Source organism: Centroberyx affinis, unplaced genomic scaffold, assembly GCF_046629955.1.
Source record: "Centroberyx affinis isolate AG114_WGS23_722 - 3 ecotype Tasmania unplaced genomic scaffold, CSIRO-AGI_Caff_v1 ptg004315l_1, whole genome shotgun sequence".
Lineage (NCBI taxonomy): Eukaryota > Metazoa > Chordata > Actinopteri > Beryciformes > Berycidae > Centroberyx > Centroberyx affinis.
Genome location: NW_027282025.1, coordinates 131,989 through 148,859, shown reverse-complemented (window position 1 = coordinate 148,859; position 16,871 = coordinate 131,989). Strand labels below are relative to the sequence as shown.

General features: G+C 41.6%; 1 protein-coding gene across 1 annotated transcript in view; it reads left to right on the top strand.

Moving 5' to 3' along the window:
* Positions 1-1,968: 1,968 nt before the first annotated feature.
* LOC139664559 (isoleucine--tRNA ligase, cytoplasmic-like) overlaps positions 1,969-16,871 on the top strand; it is a gene marked incomplete at its 5' end in the record, with an annotated part of 32,898 nt that continues 17,995 nt past the window's right edge. Inside the window, 11 exons of the mRNA XM_071543413.1 lie at positions 1,969-2,067; positions 5,428-5,554; positions 7,347-7,420; positions 9,165-9,359; positions 9,670-9,756; positions 10,315-10,398; positions 12,501-12,645; positions 12,883-13,003; positions 13,212-13,303; positions 13,827-13,904; positions 14,488-14,609. Of these exons, the coding sequence (XP_071399514.1) occupies positions 1,969-2,067; positions 5,428-5,554; positions 7,347-7,420; positions 9,165-9,359; positions 9,670-9,756; positions 10,315-10,398; positions 12,501-12,645; positions 12,883-13,003; positions 13,212-13,303; positions 13,827-13,904; positions 14,488-14,609 (1,224 nt within the window). The remainder of the gene's footprint in view (positions 2,068-5,427; positions 5,555-7,346; positions 7,421-9,164; positions 9,360-9,669; positions 9,757-10,314; positions 10,399-12,500; positions 12,646-12,882; positions 13,004-13,211; positions 13,304-13,826; positions 13,905-14,487; positions 14,610-16,871) is intronic.

Genomic DNA, 16,871 nt, shown 5'->3' with positions numbered 1-16,871 from the left:
CTCACCCTCTCACTTGGAGCATCTGCAGCCTGACCTGAGCAGGATTAATTAACCTCAGTAAATATGTGGAACTACTGTAGAATTAACCACTCAGCACCTTTAAGGTAGACCTGCCTTAGTAGAAGAAGGATCTGTGCTTTAGACAACTTGAGCAACTTTGTTACGATGTAACATCAAGCTATGCTCTCTCACCTCGATTTTGAGTGATGCTCTCTCATATTTATATATAATTTATATATATATATATATATATATATATATGTGTATATATATGTGTGTGTATATATATATATTATAGATATTTTTTTTACCAATAAATATTTTACTTACAATTTTGTATAAGAGGTGTGGAATTTATTAATTTTGGTCAATGCTAATGAAATGTTGGGCTACTATCTACTGAAAGCATAGCAGCATACTACAGTGGATATGTTCTTGATTATACATTGGTGAAAGATGTGTTTATCCCGATTATTCCAGGACCATGGTAACTTAAACTACCGCAACAGTTGATGTTAAGAGGGAAAAAAATGTTAGAACTTAGAAAGAGAATCCTGGCAGAATTTTTTTTCATGTGTTGTTGATATATTTAGAAAAACACAGGGGAAAAAATAGAATTTGGATCTGCCGAGAGAGTCACAATATTTTTCTCTCGTGCTTCTCAGGGCTTCTGTAGCCAGTAGTTTGATTCTGTCTGCAAGCTACTGCTTTTCATAAGAACTTAACTCAACTTTTCAGTGCCACAATTTTAAATTCAACTCTTAAAAAGCTTTCAGATTGTGGCAACATTTGGGTTAAGTAGAGTTTGCAAATTTGTACTATATATAACAGTTATTTTTAAACTGTTTTCAATTCAATTAAAAAGTGAACAATTTCACATAAAAATTCAGAACGCATATTTCAAATTCAGTTGTCTGGTGGTACCAATCTCAGCTCCATATTTTTCAGAGAAACTTGGGCTCTGCTTATTCTGGTGTTGAACAAGAAAAGCTTCATTGTGCTCATCATTCGTTGATTGTGGGATGAAGTTCAAAAACACTTCCATCCATTATTGAGTATTTGTACTAGAGCGCTCTCTCAGTAGCATTCAGTGGTCAAGGCCAGGTCGATAGCAGTAGAAAATGTAAACAATTCGCTTGTGAACTGGATTCTAGAAACCCAAAGATCAGCTGAGATCCAACAATCCTTTGAAAGTCTGGGATGAAATCAAGGGCATTTGTAAATTTATCTCACTCAGTATGCTCATACAGAGTACTGAAGGTTGTAAATATGCTATTATGGGGTGAAAGATGAGCTATTTTGGTTGAAAATAAGGATGCATTTGGTGCACATTGGAATATTTCATAAATTATACATGTTCAGAATTTTTTTTAAATCAATTTTAAATCAAACTGTAAGACATGTATTTTCTGGTTATTCAGAGCAGTCTACAGTCTTGTATAGTGCAAGAAAAGATTATGGCTGCACCCCAGAAAGCCCCCTAAAGAGCCATTTTAAGAAGGATTTGCATAAAAAAAGCACAGTTTTTTGCTGAACAAAAGTTGAGTCTGCATGATGCACATGTCCCTTCTGTTTTGCTTTGTATTCTATCAAGTAGTCTATTTATTCAGTTAAGCATACATGATATTTAGAAACAAATCAATGATCACAGTATTAAGTGCAAAAGTTAGCAAAGTGCAAGAGGCAACAATTTTATATATTAAAATTTAATCAGAGGGAGTGATGTTCAAAATTCAGAAAGAAAGTTGCACATCTGAGAAAATATCTTATATTCTAACAAAAGAAATCGTTAGCATCCCATTTCTATCCCCCCAAAATGAAAGATGTGTATCATGTATCACAATTTGTATTGCAATTGCAATATTCTGCAAGAAATGTTTCTTTGTTATTTATTTTTATTTTTTTTGTCAGTGTGGTGCAGCCTTACTTTATGTTTCATGTGATTCTATGTGTTCATATCCTCCCCAGGTCTGACACTCCCCTGATCTACAAAGCCGTCCCCAGCTGGTTTGTTAGAGTGGAGCACATGGTGGAGAAACTAATGGAGAACAATGGAAAATGCTACTGGTAAGCTTCGTTCTGAAACAAGTGAAAACTATCTTATCTCTAGTTGCATGTCTGCCAGCTGTGATTGTCTTGGCAAACAAGCAGTCTAAAATACTACAAGCCAAGACAGCCGATAATCCCAACAGGCTACAGTTGACGGTAACAAAGCTGAACACTCACAAACAAACAGCCGCCCCATTTTCAAGTTTTGAAAAGTGACCTGAAATTATACCAATGAAAAGTACAATCACTAGTAATAGCTCACAAGTTGACAACTAACCCACAGTTAACACACAGTTAGCAATTCCCACTACAGTAACATTGCATCTTCAACAAAGTCCACTTACAACAAAGGGTCTAACAAAAAACACGTCGAACCTAAATCAGATAATCTAATGTTGTAAAATGACGCGACATACCTTATCAGTAATTTTTATTAATATTCATTTGATGGCTCTAAATTGTGTGCAAATGCATTATCCCTGACTACGTTTACATGCGCACAAGAATGCAACTATTGTCAATAGTGTGAAGGCAATAGTCTTGATTTAAGCAGTTTACATGATTGCATAAACTGACAACTCCACATAATAATAATAATGTTTACATGACTGAAGCATTTTTTTCGTTTATCGAGAAAGAATTGTGGAAATCATAGCTGTTGTGGTGCTGTTTTTTTTTCTTCTAAAAAATAACTTTTTTTCCTGTTCCGCCACTTTACCAAAACAATTACAGCCATGATTCTGCATTACAACATGTTGTTCATCACAGCCATAGGCCTTTCTGTATTGCAGTTGCAGAATGCCATGCTTCAGACCAGCCACCACTGGGTGCAGTAATTGAAAGTGTGAGGATTTTACACAGAGCCTTATGCTATTGACCTATATAGATTATCTTTATTTTTAAACGCTAATTGTTACATGGCTCATGGACAAAGGGTTAATAGAAGTCTATTCTTTGCATTGATGGCATTACAGTACAATACTGACCAATCTCAGTATTTCTCATTCAGTTAGCTACTAGTAACTTTAACATTAGCACCCTAGCATGGCCGGGGGTGGAATCCTTATGAAACCTTTTTATCATGATGCTAATGAACCAATATTTTATAGAAAACATTTTCTAATTGTAATGGCAAAATGTATAGAAAAAGTATGTGTCAGCAGGATGCCTTTGCTAAGTGGTATTACCCCTGGTGCTCCCAGCGCTCTTCTCTGAGCCACAGTAGCTGCCTCTGGTAATGGGACTGTCAAACTGAGATGAATGACTAGCCGCTAGCTAGGTGAAGACGCACAGACACACATGTACACAGAGACACACACACACACACACACACACACACACACACACACACACACACACACACACACACACACACACACACACACACACACACACACACACACACACTACCTTTTAAGGCTTAATTCCTTAGCTGAGGTGTGCTAGTGTCATAGTAATTATGTATGACCATGTCCATATGTATGTGAAAGTAATATTAAACACTATTTGAATTCATTTGAGTAACTACAGTGCAAAGAATGTAGATATTTGTAGACATGGTGAAACAATTATGGTGACAGCGTGTAACTGATGTGATGATTATGGTAGGGACAGAGGGAAGGATCACTCTGCTTCATTATTCAAATATTCATAGTGACAAATTTAGCTGCCACACTTTGTTACATTCACACACATGCAGAAACATTGTACACACACACACACACACACGTTCCTTCCCTGTGTGTGTGGGTGTGTGTGTGTGGCTGCACACTGAGGTTGATTCTCTGATCCAGCTTTCCAATTAAGCTTATTCTTAAAGCTTAATTATTTGTTAAAAGAATAACTCTCTTTTTGATTAGAATCACCACTTTCATAGTTGAGTGTTCTGGTCCCAGGAAGATTGGCTGTCTGTGAGGTTGCCAGCTCATCAGTATCCTAATAATAAAAGTAAAATCCTTGCAGAGTTCAGCACCTCTATATGAAGTTCACGTTAGAGTTGATGAGAGACTGAAACAATATTTGAAAAAGTCCAGAAAGCATAGTGTTGGTTACCATGTTCTCAACGTGATTTTATCTCACGTTAATCAGATGGTGCAGTGGGTGGGCTTGGGCTAAGCATGTATTGAAAAACAGTGTCGACTGATTTCTCCAGATCTCTGTCTGGGTCTGAATAAATTAAGTGAGAGAAGAAGTCAGCGAGTAAATGAATGCTTGCAAGGGTTACTGGTCTCCTCTTTCCTCTGAGCGAGTGCTGTTATCTTTTATCCTGAAATGACCTAGGAATCAGGCAGGGATCAGAGTCATCATTTCTACCCCAGTTGCCCACCCCCCACCCCCCACCCCCCGTCCTTCCACCTTCTTTCTCTTTTTCGTCCCTCTCTCTTTTCTCATCCAACCTTTCCTTCTCAGCCTTAATCCTTCCCTTATTTCTCTTGCTCTCACTTTCTTTCCATTCTCCTGTCTGTCTTTTTCTAACATGCGCACTCTTATCTCTATCGCTCAATCACTCCCCTCCCTGACCACAATCTCTGTGTCTCTCTCCCTCTCGTATCCATCCCCAGTGTCTTCGACTTATAATAGAAGCCTGTACATGTTAAATAGCTCTGCTGCGCGTCTCCAGCACAAGACAGCACACTTTAAATTCTACATTTAGCACGAACGGAGAGAGGGAGCAGAGGAGAGGGGAGGTGCAGAGGACAGGAGGGGGCTGAGCAGGAAAAAAAATCATTAAATTGATATATTAGGGGCCTAAATAGAAATGGCTCTTACAAATGGGAATTGATGAACTCGTTGCTTGGCGCGTGGATCCTGACGGCGATTTATACCCCTTGCACTATTCTCCTGAGCAGTGCCGCCTGGCACAGCAAGAGAGGGGGACAGAAAAATGGAGAGAAGGAGGGAGGGAGAGATTGCGCGATAGCGGTTGAAAGCTATAAATTGGGAGAGGCAAAAGGAGAGAGCAGAGAAGGGGTACAAAGGAGGGAGATGCCTTGGAGGCAATGTTAACCTTTGCAGTTGAGCTTCATAAAGAGGGCATCACACAGTTTATTTTTAGAAGAGGAGGAATTGGAATAGAGGCCAGCTCAATAAAGGGATGATAATGCATAATAATGGGACCTATGCTTGCTCTTGTTGTGATGAAGCATACAGCACATTAAATGGTTTCTAGGAGTAGTGGCAGCTACAAATAGCTATGCTTAATGAGATTTTAGCATGAGGATATGGCAGCGGTATAAATTTTAAGTGAAATTACCCCCACCCCCCCTACATACTGACTTTATTGTTCTATTGTTATAATCATGTTATATGTTGATGTCACTGAAAGCAGAACACACATCACATCTCTCTGCCTTCCACTCTTCTCTCCTGCTTCTCCAGGGTCCCAGATTTTGTGCGTGAGAAGCGTTTCGGGAACTGGCTGAGGGATGCGCGTGATTGGGCAATTTCCAGGAACCGCTACTGGGGCACGCCAATCCCTCTTTGGGTCAGCGATGACTTTCAGGAGGTCAGCAACACATATATATCCATGTTTATTCTGCTACAGTAGAGTACTCAATGTTTCTAATGTATCATTTCACTTTGCAGAGATCACACAATTTGTCCGTGTCATGACCAAATACTCTGGCGGTTCTTAGGGAACAGTCACAAATAAATCTGGGCTAAAGACGAGAGCAGGGCCTAATTGATATGTACAAATCCACATAACTCCCATTATTATTTATTCACACCATAGAAATTGATTTTCTTTGTGTTTCTCCAAAGCAACATGGCGTACTGTGAGGGTGCATAAAGGACAAATACAGCTCTTCATTTTCTCTCTTAAATTGGCAGACAGAGAATTTTACTTGCTGACCTGTTTTTGACACTCGTATAAGTTAACATTGCTAGCCTTTTGTGTGTGTGTGTGTGTGTGTGTGTGTTAAGAGAGACTTCTAGCATTGCAGAGTGAGATGACCATGGTGTCAAACCAGAGTCTAGCGTGACTCCGTACTGCAGTCCGAGTCAGCTCCCTCAGGCGCCATTAGTGAGCGCCTCCGTAAATTCAACATGAATGATTCATAAATGTAAACAACCAATAAACACAAACCAAAATGTGTTTGGGTTCTCTTCCTGCTGGTTAAGACGACTTCAAAGGTCCTCAAGACAAACAAAAATGGGGGCAAGGAAGGAAGAGATGGAGAAAGGGGGAAGGAGGAGGGGACAGAATAAATTATCCGGTAAAGAAAACGAGGGAGTAAAAGACAGAAAAGGGAAGAAAGTAAGAGAGAGGGAGGGAAATCGGCAGAAAAGGAAAGAGACAGTAGAGGGGAGAGCCAAACTGTAAATGTTCGTCTTGTCATGAATGTTCGTTGCCAAGCCCAGTCGATGATGTGAAGTAGACTGAACTGAATAGGGGTGTCAGAATTGGGTTGTTTGAGCGTTTGAAAGATGAAGTGTTGGTCCCTTGGCTGAAAGAGGGACAGCCAGCGACCTGCTTGCTGGAAATAGCATTGTGACTGTTTCCAGAACACTCTCTCTCCCTGGTGCCTCCCTCACACACCCCCTAGCCGCAACTCATACACCCAAAGCTAGAACTGTCTGGATGTGTGTGTGTGTGTCTGTGCGTGTGTGTGTGTGTGTCTGTGTGTGTGTGTGCCAGTATGATCTCTATCTCTCAGTATATATTCTTTGTGCTCTCTATCTCTCTGTCCCTGTCTTTCTGGCTGTATTTCTTTATTCTCTCTTCTCCATATCTGAGGGTGGTGTATCAGGCTGTATCTGGGCCATGTTACCTGGCGCTGTGGTAAAACTAGAGCAGAGCCTACAGGTTAACTCTCTGAGGAGACCAGATAACACACTTTAACATACTTTCTAAGGTAAAGTTACTCAGGAAGTGTGTTGAAGTAGGCCTACTTTAGAGTAGTGTGGTGTTGTGACAATGTAATATAACAAACAAGTAGGAAAACACAACTTCTGATGAAGTTTAGCACCAGTTAACCCCTGCAGGGCTTAAATCCTTAATAATTCCAAACTAGGGCAAAGACTGTTGGTTTCAACACCTAAATAAAAAAACCCCAGGAAAAAAGGGTTTCCTATCCCCTACTGTACATGAACGAAACCAAAATTGTATTTAGCTGCCATAATGTAAAGGACTTAACCGTCTGCTAATGCTGCACTGCAGGGGCCAGTCCATCTTAAATGCCCATTATGGAATTCATTTTACATGAATGAGTTTTCTGATGTGGCTTATTCTGTATAAAGAAGATGTATCTGTGTGTGTGTGTGTGTGTGTGTGTGTGTGTGTGTGTGTGTTTCAGGTGGTGTGTGTAGGGTCTGTGGAGGAACTGGAGGAGCTGACCGGAGTCAAAGTAACTGATCTACATCGGGAGAGGTGAGTCACTGATCAACCACTGAGATTATCAGGCAGCCACTTGAATGTGTAATCAATGGTGTGCGTCTGTGTATGTGCATGCATGTGCGTGTGTCCAAGGCGTGTGACAGTGTGAGAGTGCAAGATATATAGACTGTATGTGTATGCAGTGGTCTGCATTAGATGGGGTGGATGTGTGGTGGCGTGTGTGAGATATACGTTTGTGATATGTTGTGCGTGTTGGTGCTTTTTTGCATGCCGGTGTATGAGTCCGTGCATGTTCTCTGTGCCCTCTGTCCTTCTAAAGTGACCTGTCTGCCTTAACCAGACGGGTGTTGGGGAACGCAGATCACTTTCCCCTTCCGCTGTATCCTCTAATTACCTTTAATCACATCCATGGAGCTGGCTATCTTTAATTGATTGGGGGAGGAAGAGGTCGCAGTCCTCATCCTCCTCTGTCATTTGGTTGTAGCGTAAGGGTTTCTACGCAGATATCGAAAGCGTGGAAAAGTAATGCAAATGATTTCGACAATTTCCAATTTTAAAAGTATGGGAGATATAACCATGATATGGGAAATCTTTGAAAAATCTACAGTGCCTGCGTGACTAGCTATGTAGCAATTTGTCAAATGTGTAAAACAGTGGTTGAAAAATCTGCAGTGATTAAAGGTAGGAAGAAGTATGACATTTTAAAATGGAAAATGTGTAAGAAACCTGTGTTTTATAGTCTTTCTGTAGGGCATTCTGTAAAAGTCAGTAACTGTGCAATGCAATGTTGCGGGGCTGTTCGACTCTTAGTCTTGTTTATATACACATATAACTAAACATTTTTATGAAGAAAAAACGAAGCATGCTGTTACATTTTCAAATAAATTATTGTTGTATAAGCAGTGTGTGTGTGTCTGTGTGTGTGTGTGTTTGTATCTATTTGATAATGTTACCTAGCAAGCCAAGTCGGCATAAAAGTGATTAAGGCAGCTGATCAAATGGGGAGCCAGAGAGCTGAGATCACATTCAAGTAAAGTGATGTTTCATTTGGTCTAGGCTATATGTCATTGTCACAAATGTGGCTTGGGGCTATACAGATTGTGTACTTGTCAAGTTAGCTATGATTGTAATTCTGTTTGCTGGTCTGCAAAAGCGGTGGCAGTAGTCTTGAGGTTAGAAAAATGTAGCTTTGAATTCTTGGATTCTTCTCGTCAACAGCTGAATGGACAGGTTCAAATCAATATGCATGATAAGATGTGAAGTGGCCAACACCTGAAAGGAATGGCTGTTGCGTTCACCAAAGGAAGGTGAATGTTAGAAAAATCTTGTGCATAGCTCACTACCAAAAATGACATATTGAACCACCCAAAAACCCACTTCTTTTTGGAGTATGATTCCCGCTTAACACTGTCCCCTCCCTCAACAGGCCCATTGGCAAGGCTGTGTTGAGCTTATTGGCATGTGTGTGTATGGTTCTATAAAAGTGTGCCAGGTTGTTGCTGGGGAAAAAAAGGCAAATGTGCTTAGTCAATTTTCCCTGGAAATACAATGTTGAAGAAAGATTGTATTTTACCCAGGATACAACAAAGGTGACTTTCCATGTGAGCTCAGATCTACAGTGTTTAAAATGTTCCCCACAGCTGAGAACTGAAAAAAAACGAAATAAAAAATAACACAGAGCTGAATGCTTAGTATTTCTGCTGTCCATCTTCAGCAAATGCGTTCTAAGCGCTGAGTCAACCTTTTGTCTCCACTCCTGCTGTTTCTCTCTCCCCAGTATTGACGGTCTGACCATACCATCACGGTGCGGTAAGGGCGTCCTGCGCAGGATCACGGAGGTGTTTGACTGCTGGTTTGAGAGCGGCAGCATGCCTTACGCCCAGGCCCACTACCCCTTCGAGAACCGGAAGGAGTTCGAGGACACTTTCCCAGCAGACTTCATCGCCGAAGGCATTGACCAGACCAGAGGATGGTAAGCAATGGATAGACAGATGGATGGAGGGAGGGGAGGGATGGATGGATAGAGGTTGACAGGTGAGAGAGAGACTGCTTCCCTGCAGACTTCATTGAGAGAATTGACTAGAGCAGAGAATAAATAGACGGATAGATGGATGGATGGATGGATGGGTGGATAGATGGATCGAGAGAGGCAGGCAGACAGGATCAAAAGACGAATAGATAGAATAGTGCAAGGTCGACTCTCCTCCAGGAAGGTATGAATCCTTACATTTCAGTCCAAGGTGTTACCCTGACCTCCTCTATTGTCTCTCTCTGTACTCTAGGTTCTACACCCTGTTGGTGCTCTCCACGGCCCTGTTTGGCAAACCGCCCTTCAAGAATGTCATCGTTAACGGATTGGTACTCGCCAGGTCAGTCTATTCCCTTACTGACAGCCCCTCCCCTTCTTCATTCTTTCATTTGCAAATCAAATTAATTTTCATGAAGTCCATTTGGAACACATTGCTAAGACATCTTCTTAAGCCATCATTCTGCTTTTCTACTCTTTATCTTCCCATGCTCTTCACCCTTGTTTTCTTGTCTACCTCTGCTAATCCCGCTTTCCCCCACCTCTTCTCTTTTACAACACCATTATATCTCATCTCCTTTTCCTTTTCCTTTCCTCGTTCTCTTGTTCAGCCTCTTCTGACTTGAATGTTTTGTGTAGTGATCGGTTCATGATCAGCGTTGTGTGTGTGTACACCAGTATGTGTGCTGTAACATTTAGTCCTTAGAATTGCTCTCAAAGGGGGGCTGTTTCTCCTCTGCCCTGGGGTCCAAACCCAGCACTGTTCTAGCTAGTGTGCTCACAGGCTTGCTGACCTGGAAGGACTTGACTAATTTGAATACCAAGTGCATGGTTTCTTGCATGCACTTGTGTGTGCGCATGCGTGTGTATGTGCATTCATGCCTTTGTTTCATCCCTGTAGCGATGGACAGAAGATGAGCAAGCGCAAGAAGAACTACCCGGATCCAGCATTGATAGTGCAGAACTATGGAGCCGATGCCCTCAGGTCAGCTCTGTGCTTGTGTGTGTGTGTGTGTGTGTGTGTGTGTGTGTGTGTGTCTTTGTGTGTCTTTGTGTGTGTTGGTGTACATGCTTATGAATCATTTGTGTGTGGGTGGCAGGATTGTGTGTTAACCTACCTTAGTGGGGGATGATCTAACAGATGTAAATCACAATCTGTACTTCAGTAGGAACTATCCTAGTCCTACACACACACACACACACACACACACACACACACGCACACGTACGTAGACACACACTCAAACATATTCACACATACTGTACATAGGCACACGCATTTTCTCTCCTCATACGTTTTCTCCAGTGCCCTGAGCAGTAGGGGTGGCATGGCCATATGGCTTAATGAATAAAGCACCATCCAGTTGCACCATATGCTCATATACACCGATGTAGAGCGAGCTGGAGACATGAGTAGAGAAGGGCCGTAGTCCATTTCCCTCCAAGGCCTCCATGTACAATAGAATGTGTGCCTTAGAACTGTACTTGCAGTATAGCTATTACTGTACAGTGAGCTCCAGAAGTATTTGAACGGCAACCCACTTCATTTTCTTTGGTCTTCTAACTCTTCAAATAGAAAATGAACCAGTGACTGTGAGGTTGAAGTGCAGACTGTTTTGTTTCAAGGTATTTTTAATCAAATTGCATGAAGAGACAACCTTTTTCTTCATGGTCTCTCATTTCAGGGTGCCCAAAAGTATTTGACCAGTTGATGGTTGTGTCTATTCTGCATCTTTTTTTCAAATACATCTTCAAGTTGCAAACGTTTGAATCACTCCAGGCATATTGCATGCTGTTGCATCATATCGGCTTACTTCCAGAAACACCATTAAAAACTTTTCTTACCAGTCCAACAACATGCTGATGCCTGCCACAATCTACTGTATTATATTGATAGCTTTTCTGCCACTAAAATCATCTTCATTTCAACTCAGTCTCCATTCCATCCATTTCAATGGATCAGAGATTAACACAAAATGTGGAATCATCACTTATAAGATGAGACAAATTAAGATAAATCAAATTGTCCTTATTTTCTTCAACTATTCCAAATGTATTTAACTACCTGAAATGTAGTTGTCTATAGCTCACTGCTTCCCACACACCTCAGCCTTACCTTAATAGTAAATTTATGACCTGTGTAGAACAGTACCAGGTCAGGCTGTTTTCTCTGCTAAAAAAATAAATCCCCACTGTTTTGGCTTAATAAAGCCACTTGCAACAACGTATCTTGGGTGGACATGCACAGACTGGTGAGCTGTGATGCCAAATAATGATTTTCATTTATTCACTTGGAGGGCACCAAGATTACATAATTATTTCACACACAAAAACAAACAAGCAATAAAAAAATATTGAAATATGTTTTAACACCCCCAGGTTGAGAATCTTTGCTCTAAAACTTTGGTGGTGGTAGTTTGAGAGCTGCTTCTCATGGTTGACTTGGAGACTGAAACTTTGCCAATAACTGATATTTTTATTGATTTAAGTATTTCTACTTCTATGGTCTCTTTTCACCTCTAGCACTTAATCAGTGCTGGAATTTTCAGAGCTGGAGGCCATTATGGATTTTCAGTACTATGGCATGTGACGCATTACTCTTTTTTTTTTTTTTATTTCACCCTTAGGTTGCATTTTAGTATCTTCATGATCTGATCTAGTTTTTGTTTGAGTCTAGGTGCAAACCTCTCTGCTCCTAGCACATTCCTGTATCTCAAAATACATTTTAAGTAACTCCAGTCAAGTGGATGTGTAACTAGGGCAACGCAGCTCAGTTTGGCAAAGTTTATACTGACTATTGCTCTGCTTTTCCATGTTTCATCCTCTCAACATGCACACATTTACTCGTGTAAGTGCACACAGACTTGTTTGCGCAGTCAATTGCTCACCCACTCACTCACTCACTCACTCACTCACTCACACATGCATACATGAATACATACATTGAAGCTTCCATTCCCCAGACTTGTTTGCTGGTATAAACACACGTACACTTGCTCCCACTCACTCAAACTCTTTCCTGCCACACACACGCACTCACACACACTCACACACACTCCCTAACCCCTTCACTGTTTCTCCCTGCAGACTGTATCTCATCAACTCTCCAGTAGTGAGAGCAGAGAACCTGCGATTCAAAGAGGATGGTGTCCGAGATGTGCTGAAGGACGTCTTCCTGCCCTGGTACAATGCCTACCGCTTCCTGGTGCAGAATGTGCAGAGGTTACAGAAGGTATACACACACACACACACACACACACACACACACACACACACACACACACACACACACACACACACACACACACACACACACACACACCCCAGGATATTCGTTAGGCTATTCCTGGTGTAGAAAGTGCGGAGGCAAAACAAGGTAGTATGCGTTCTTGTCAAATGTACAAGTATTGTTTTTGTATCATGTATTTTTCTATTTTGTTTTTTGTGTTTGTGTGCGTTAATGCGTTAGGAGGACGACATTCAGTTCCTGTACAACGAGAACACAGCGAAGCAGAGCGACAACATCATGGACAAATGGATTCAGTCCTTCACGCAGTCCCTCATCCAGTTCTTCAAGGCTGAGATGGATGGTGAGACACACACTCTCACAAAAACACTTAAAAACACACACACACACACACACACACCCCTAAATCCGTTGCTCGCAGATCCTTTCTACCACGACCCCCTTTGGCAAGGACAGTTCCCTAAACTCCTACGTTCCATCATATCAGGTAGCCCGTCCATCTCTGTTTCTACTCTCCTTATGTGTAAACTGACAGTAGAGTCTTGTTGCAGCATACCGCCTGTACACTGTGGTGCCTCGCCTCGTCAAGTTTGTGGACATGCTCACCAACTGGTACGTCAGGACCAACCGACGCCGTCTAAAGGTGAGGTCACAGCTATGAGTTTGCATTTGTCTAGTGTTTATTCAAGAAAGATGCTAGCCGTAGGTTTTTACATATATATATATGCATATGAAAGCCAAGTACAGACTACTGGTGAGGGGCCTATAGGTGATGGGACCACAGGGGATGAGGGGGAAATGTTTTGCTACTGTATCCTTAACAAAAGATTGTGTAAATATGTGTCTTCTTCTTTACTGTTTATGTCCTATGTCTTTTTAGTGGTGATGTACACATAAATAAATCATTAAGATGCTAGAAACAGTGGTTTAAACAACCAGTGAGTCTCTTGCCTTTAGTCAGTATCATAGCCTCCATCTGTGGCCTTTTTATAGCAGTCAGTTTATGGCCCTCCTAGTAAGCATTTGGTTGAACTGGATTGGGGGCAAATGCATGCATGTATGTATATGTGGGCACTTCTTCTATCTTTGTGCAATGCCAAGGGGACTGTATGTGTTGATGTGTGTGTGTGTGTGTGTGTGTGTGTGTGTGTGTGTGAACTTTGTAGGGAGAGAGTGGCACTGAGGACTGCCTGTGGGCGCTGGAAACCCTCTTCAGTGTTCTGTTCTCCATGTGCAGGCTGATGGTGAGTCATGCTGTTTCTCTGTGTAAGTGAGTGTGTGTGTGTGTGTGTGAGGGAGAGAGAAGATATTATGTATGGTAGAGATTTGCTGTGGTGAGGTTTTGCTTCTGTGTGTGTGTGCAAGAGACAAAGAGAATGCTGAATGCTGGTATGTAAGAGATAGTGTGTGTGTGTGTGTCTGTGTGTGCATGTTCATGAATAATACATGAGCAGTAGGAGTTCTTATTTATAACACACTGACTTGAAGATGTTTGCATGCGAGGCGAGAGGCACGCTAACGAGCCAGTTAGCCTAACCCAGATCAATACAGATCAGTTGTGAGCTATAAAAGTTAATTATCAGTGGTTGAAATAGAAGAGAGTATCACATGCAAAGTAACCTCACACTGGAAAAATTATATTAGAACTATTGTACCAACTGAGGAAAAACTGCAACAAAAGTGTGTTTTATGTACTGATCTTCATCTTCATTAGAGAGAATTTAAAGTATCATCCTAATCATCTCTCTCTGGCTCTCACTCTCTGGCTCTGTCTCCCTTTCCCTCTGTCTTTCATTCCTTCTTTCTCTCTTGCCTTTTTACCCCCAGGCTCCCTTCACTCCCTTCATCACAGAGATGATGTACCAAAACCTGCGTCACCTCATCGACCCCGCCTCCGTTGAGGAGAAGGACGCCAGCAGCATCCACTATCTTATGCTGCCCCAAGTCAGGTTGGGAAAATCCTCCTTTTAAATAATGCCTTAATTCCAGGGGCATCTGCAGCTTCATGCCACTGTAATTAAAGTAACAATAATGTGATGCTTTATTGGTCTCTGTAGGGAAATTCCCTTCTTTGCTCCACAGGAGGTCAGCTATAGAGCAGCACCCCTGGAACTGGTAGGGATTCAATGTCTTGTTCAAGGACACTTCAGCGGGGCGGATGCTTGTCGACATGGGGTGCTTGAACCAGGGTCATCTGGTTGAATAACAGTCTCTGTAACCACTGGGCCACCCTTGCAGCTCAAACAGCAAAAACCCCTTGCATTAGCCCCATTTCCCTTAGGATATCCACTGCTGATCCAGAGTCTAATCGGGTTCAGCCAGACTGCGCGACCTAACTTCACCCCAAACCCCCCACTCTCTTAACTCCTCGGTATAGACTTCTCAGAAGTTTCTGAAATAACTGTTGGGATTCACAGCAGCTGTTCTCTTTGTGTCTTACCGCTCCTTTTTTGTGTCTCCATCAGCCCACAGTAGACAGCTCGCTCTAATTTTGTACCAACATTACTCTTTCCTCCTCTCCTGTAAAGTGTTGTCTTGTCAGGCACACTTGTGTTCACATTGATTAGCCTACTTTATATTCCACCACTTTCAACTAAGACCAGGTTTTCTACTCAGAGTTGTCATCTTCATTGTAATTGAGGAAATTATCAAAACTCTCAAATTGGATAATGATTAATTGTGTTGTATATAATTGATACTATTTTTTTGTTTTTTTTGTTTCTGGAACTTAAGATATGCTTTTGAGTGTTTTCTAAGCAGATTTACTCTGTGTGCGCGTGTGTCAAATGGAATTCATGGCTCTTTGTTTTGGCGTGATAAAAGTGAATCACAGATGATGCGTTTTCCACAGCGGTGCACAGAGTCAGTCCTAACCAACAACCAAGTCATCTGATATGTGGAAAGCAAGTAATTTTAAATCCTTGTGCACAACCCCCCTCCAGTGTTCTTGTTATTTTGCAAATGTACTGCTATCTTCTCTAAAAATCAACTCATGGTTCCATCAATTAGCCTAGTTTGTATTTTCCTCTGGGGATGGTATAGTGTTGACATCTTCTTTTAGAGAGTGATGAGGGTGTATGTATGTACTTTCAGAAGAGTGAGAGAGAAAGCACAACACACACACACACACGCGCGCACACACACACACACACACACACACACACACACACACACACACACACACACAGAAGAACACAGGTCCTGTCTTGATTATCAGCCCTAAAACAATATAGTGTCCATTTTTTTGGCTTAATCATTAAGGCTAAGTCCCAATCGCAGTGCATGTCATCCCCTCACTGCCCTGTCTTTCCTGTCTCTCTCTACTAGTATTCTAATAAAGCAAAAAATGCCCCAAAAAATTATCTTTAGAAATGGACGTTGGGACAGGGCAAAAACCATAAAAGGTAGACAGTCATTACTGAACGAATTCAATATCCTTTCACTTGAAAAGCAAAATGTGTACTTTAGAGGCTGGTCAGTCCCTGGCAGTGCCAGGGAGGAATTCATAATTGTCTCAGCTTAATCATATCATCCTCTGTAAGTATAAAAAGTTATAACAAGATCAAATATTCCTTTGATTTAAAATAAGGAAAATAAAATGGTTCACATAATCTCCCTTGTCACTTAGGCAGCACTCAGCCTGGCTTGCTTTATTAACTGCTTGTCCTTCCCACAGTCGAATGGGACTACTTCACCCTCTCCCAAAGGTCAGCCACCAATCAGGCAGCGGGAACAGCTGCTCCTCAATCAACTCATTAAATGATTGGCTGTCCCTGGTGTCCTTTCTACTCTAGTTTTACTCTAGTGTGGTACGCACGCACGCACGGAGAAGCACACAGCATGAATAAATGGGCACACGCTCACACACACACACACACACACACACACACACATACACATACAGTCTATGTTCCTACATACAGCGAGTGCTAATAGCATTATTATGTGTCATTATCAGCGGTTGCTCAGCTCTAATCAGAATTCTGGGGTGGAAGTCACAGTGTACCTCGTTAGTAGATGTTCCTGAGAGGAGCTCTGGTGCTGATGTTTCTTTACCCTGTCTTTCATTAAGATGTGCAGTACTAACCTTGTTACATTTTATTATTCGTCCTTTCCAATGGAGGAGCATTTTGAATTTCTGAATCGGCAATTGCCAGAAGATGAGGATTGTTATCACTGAGATACTATAATGATGCCCCGACCTCTTCTTA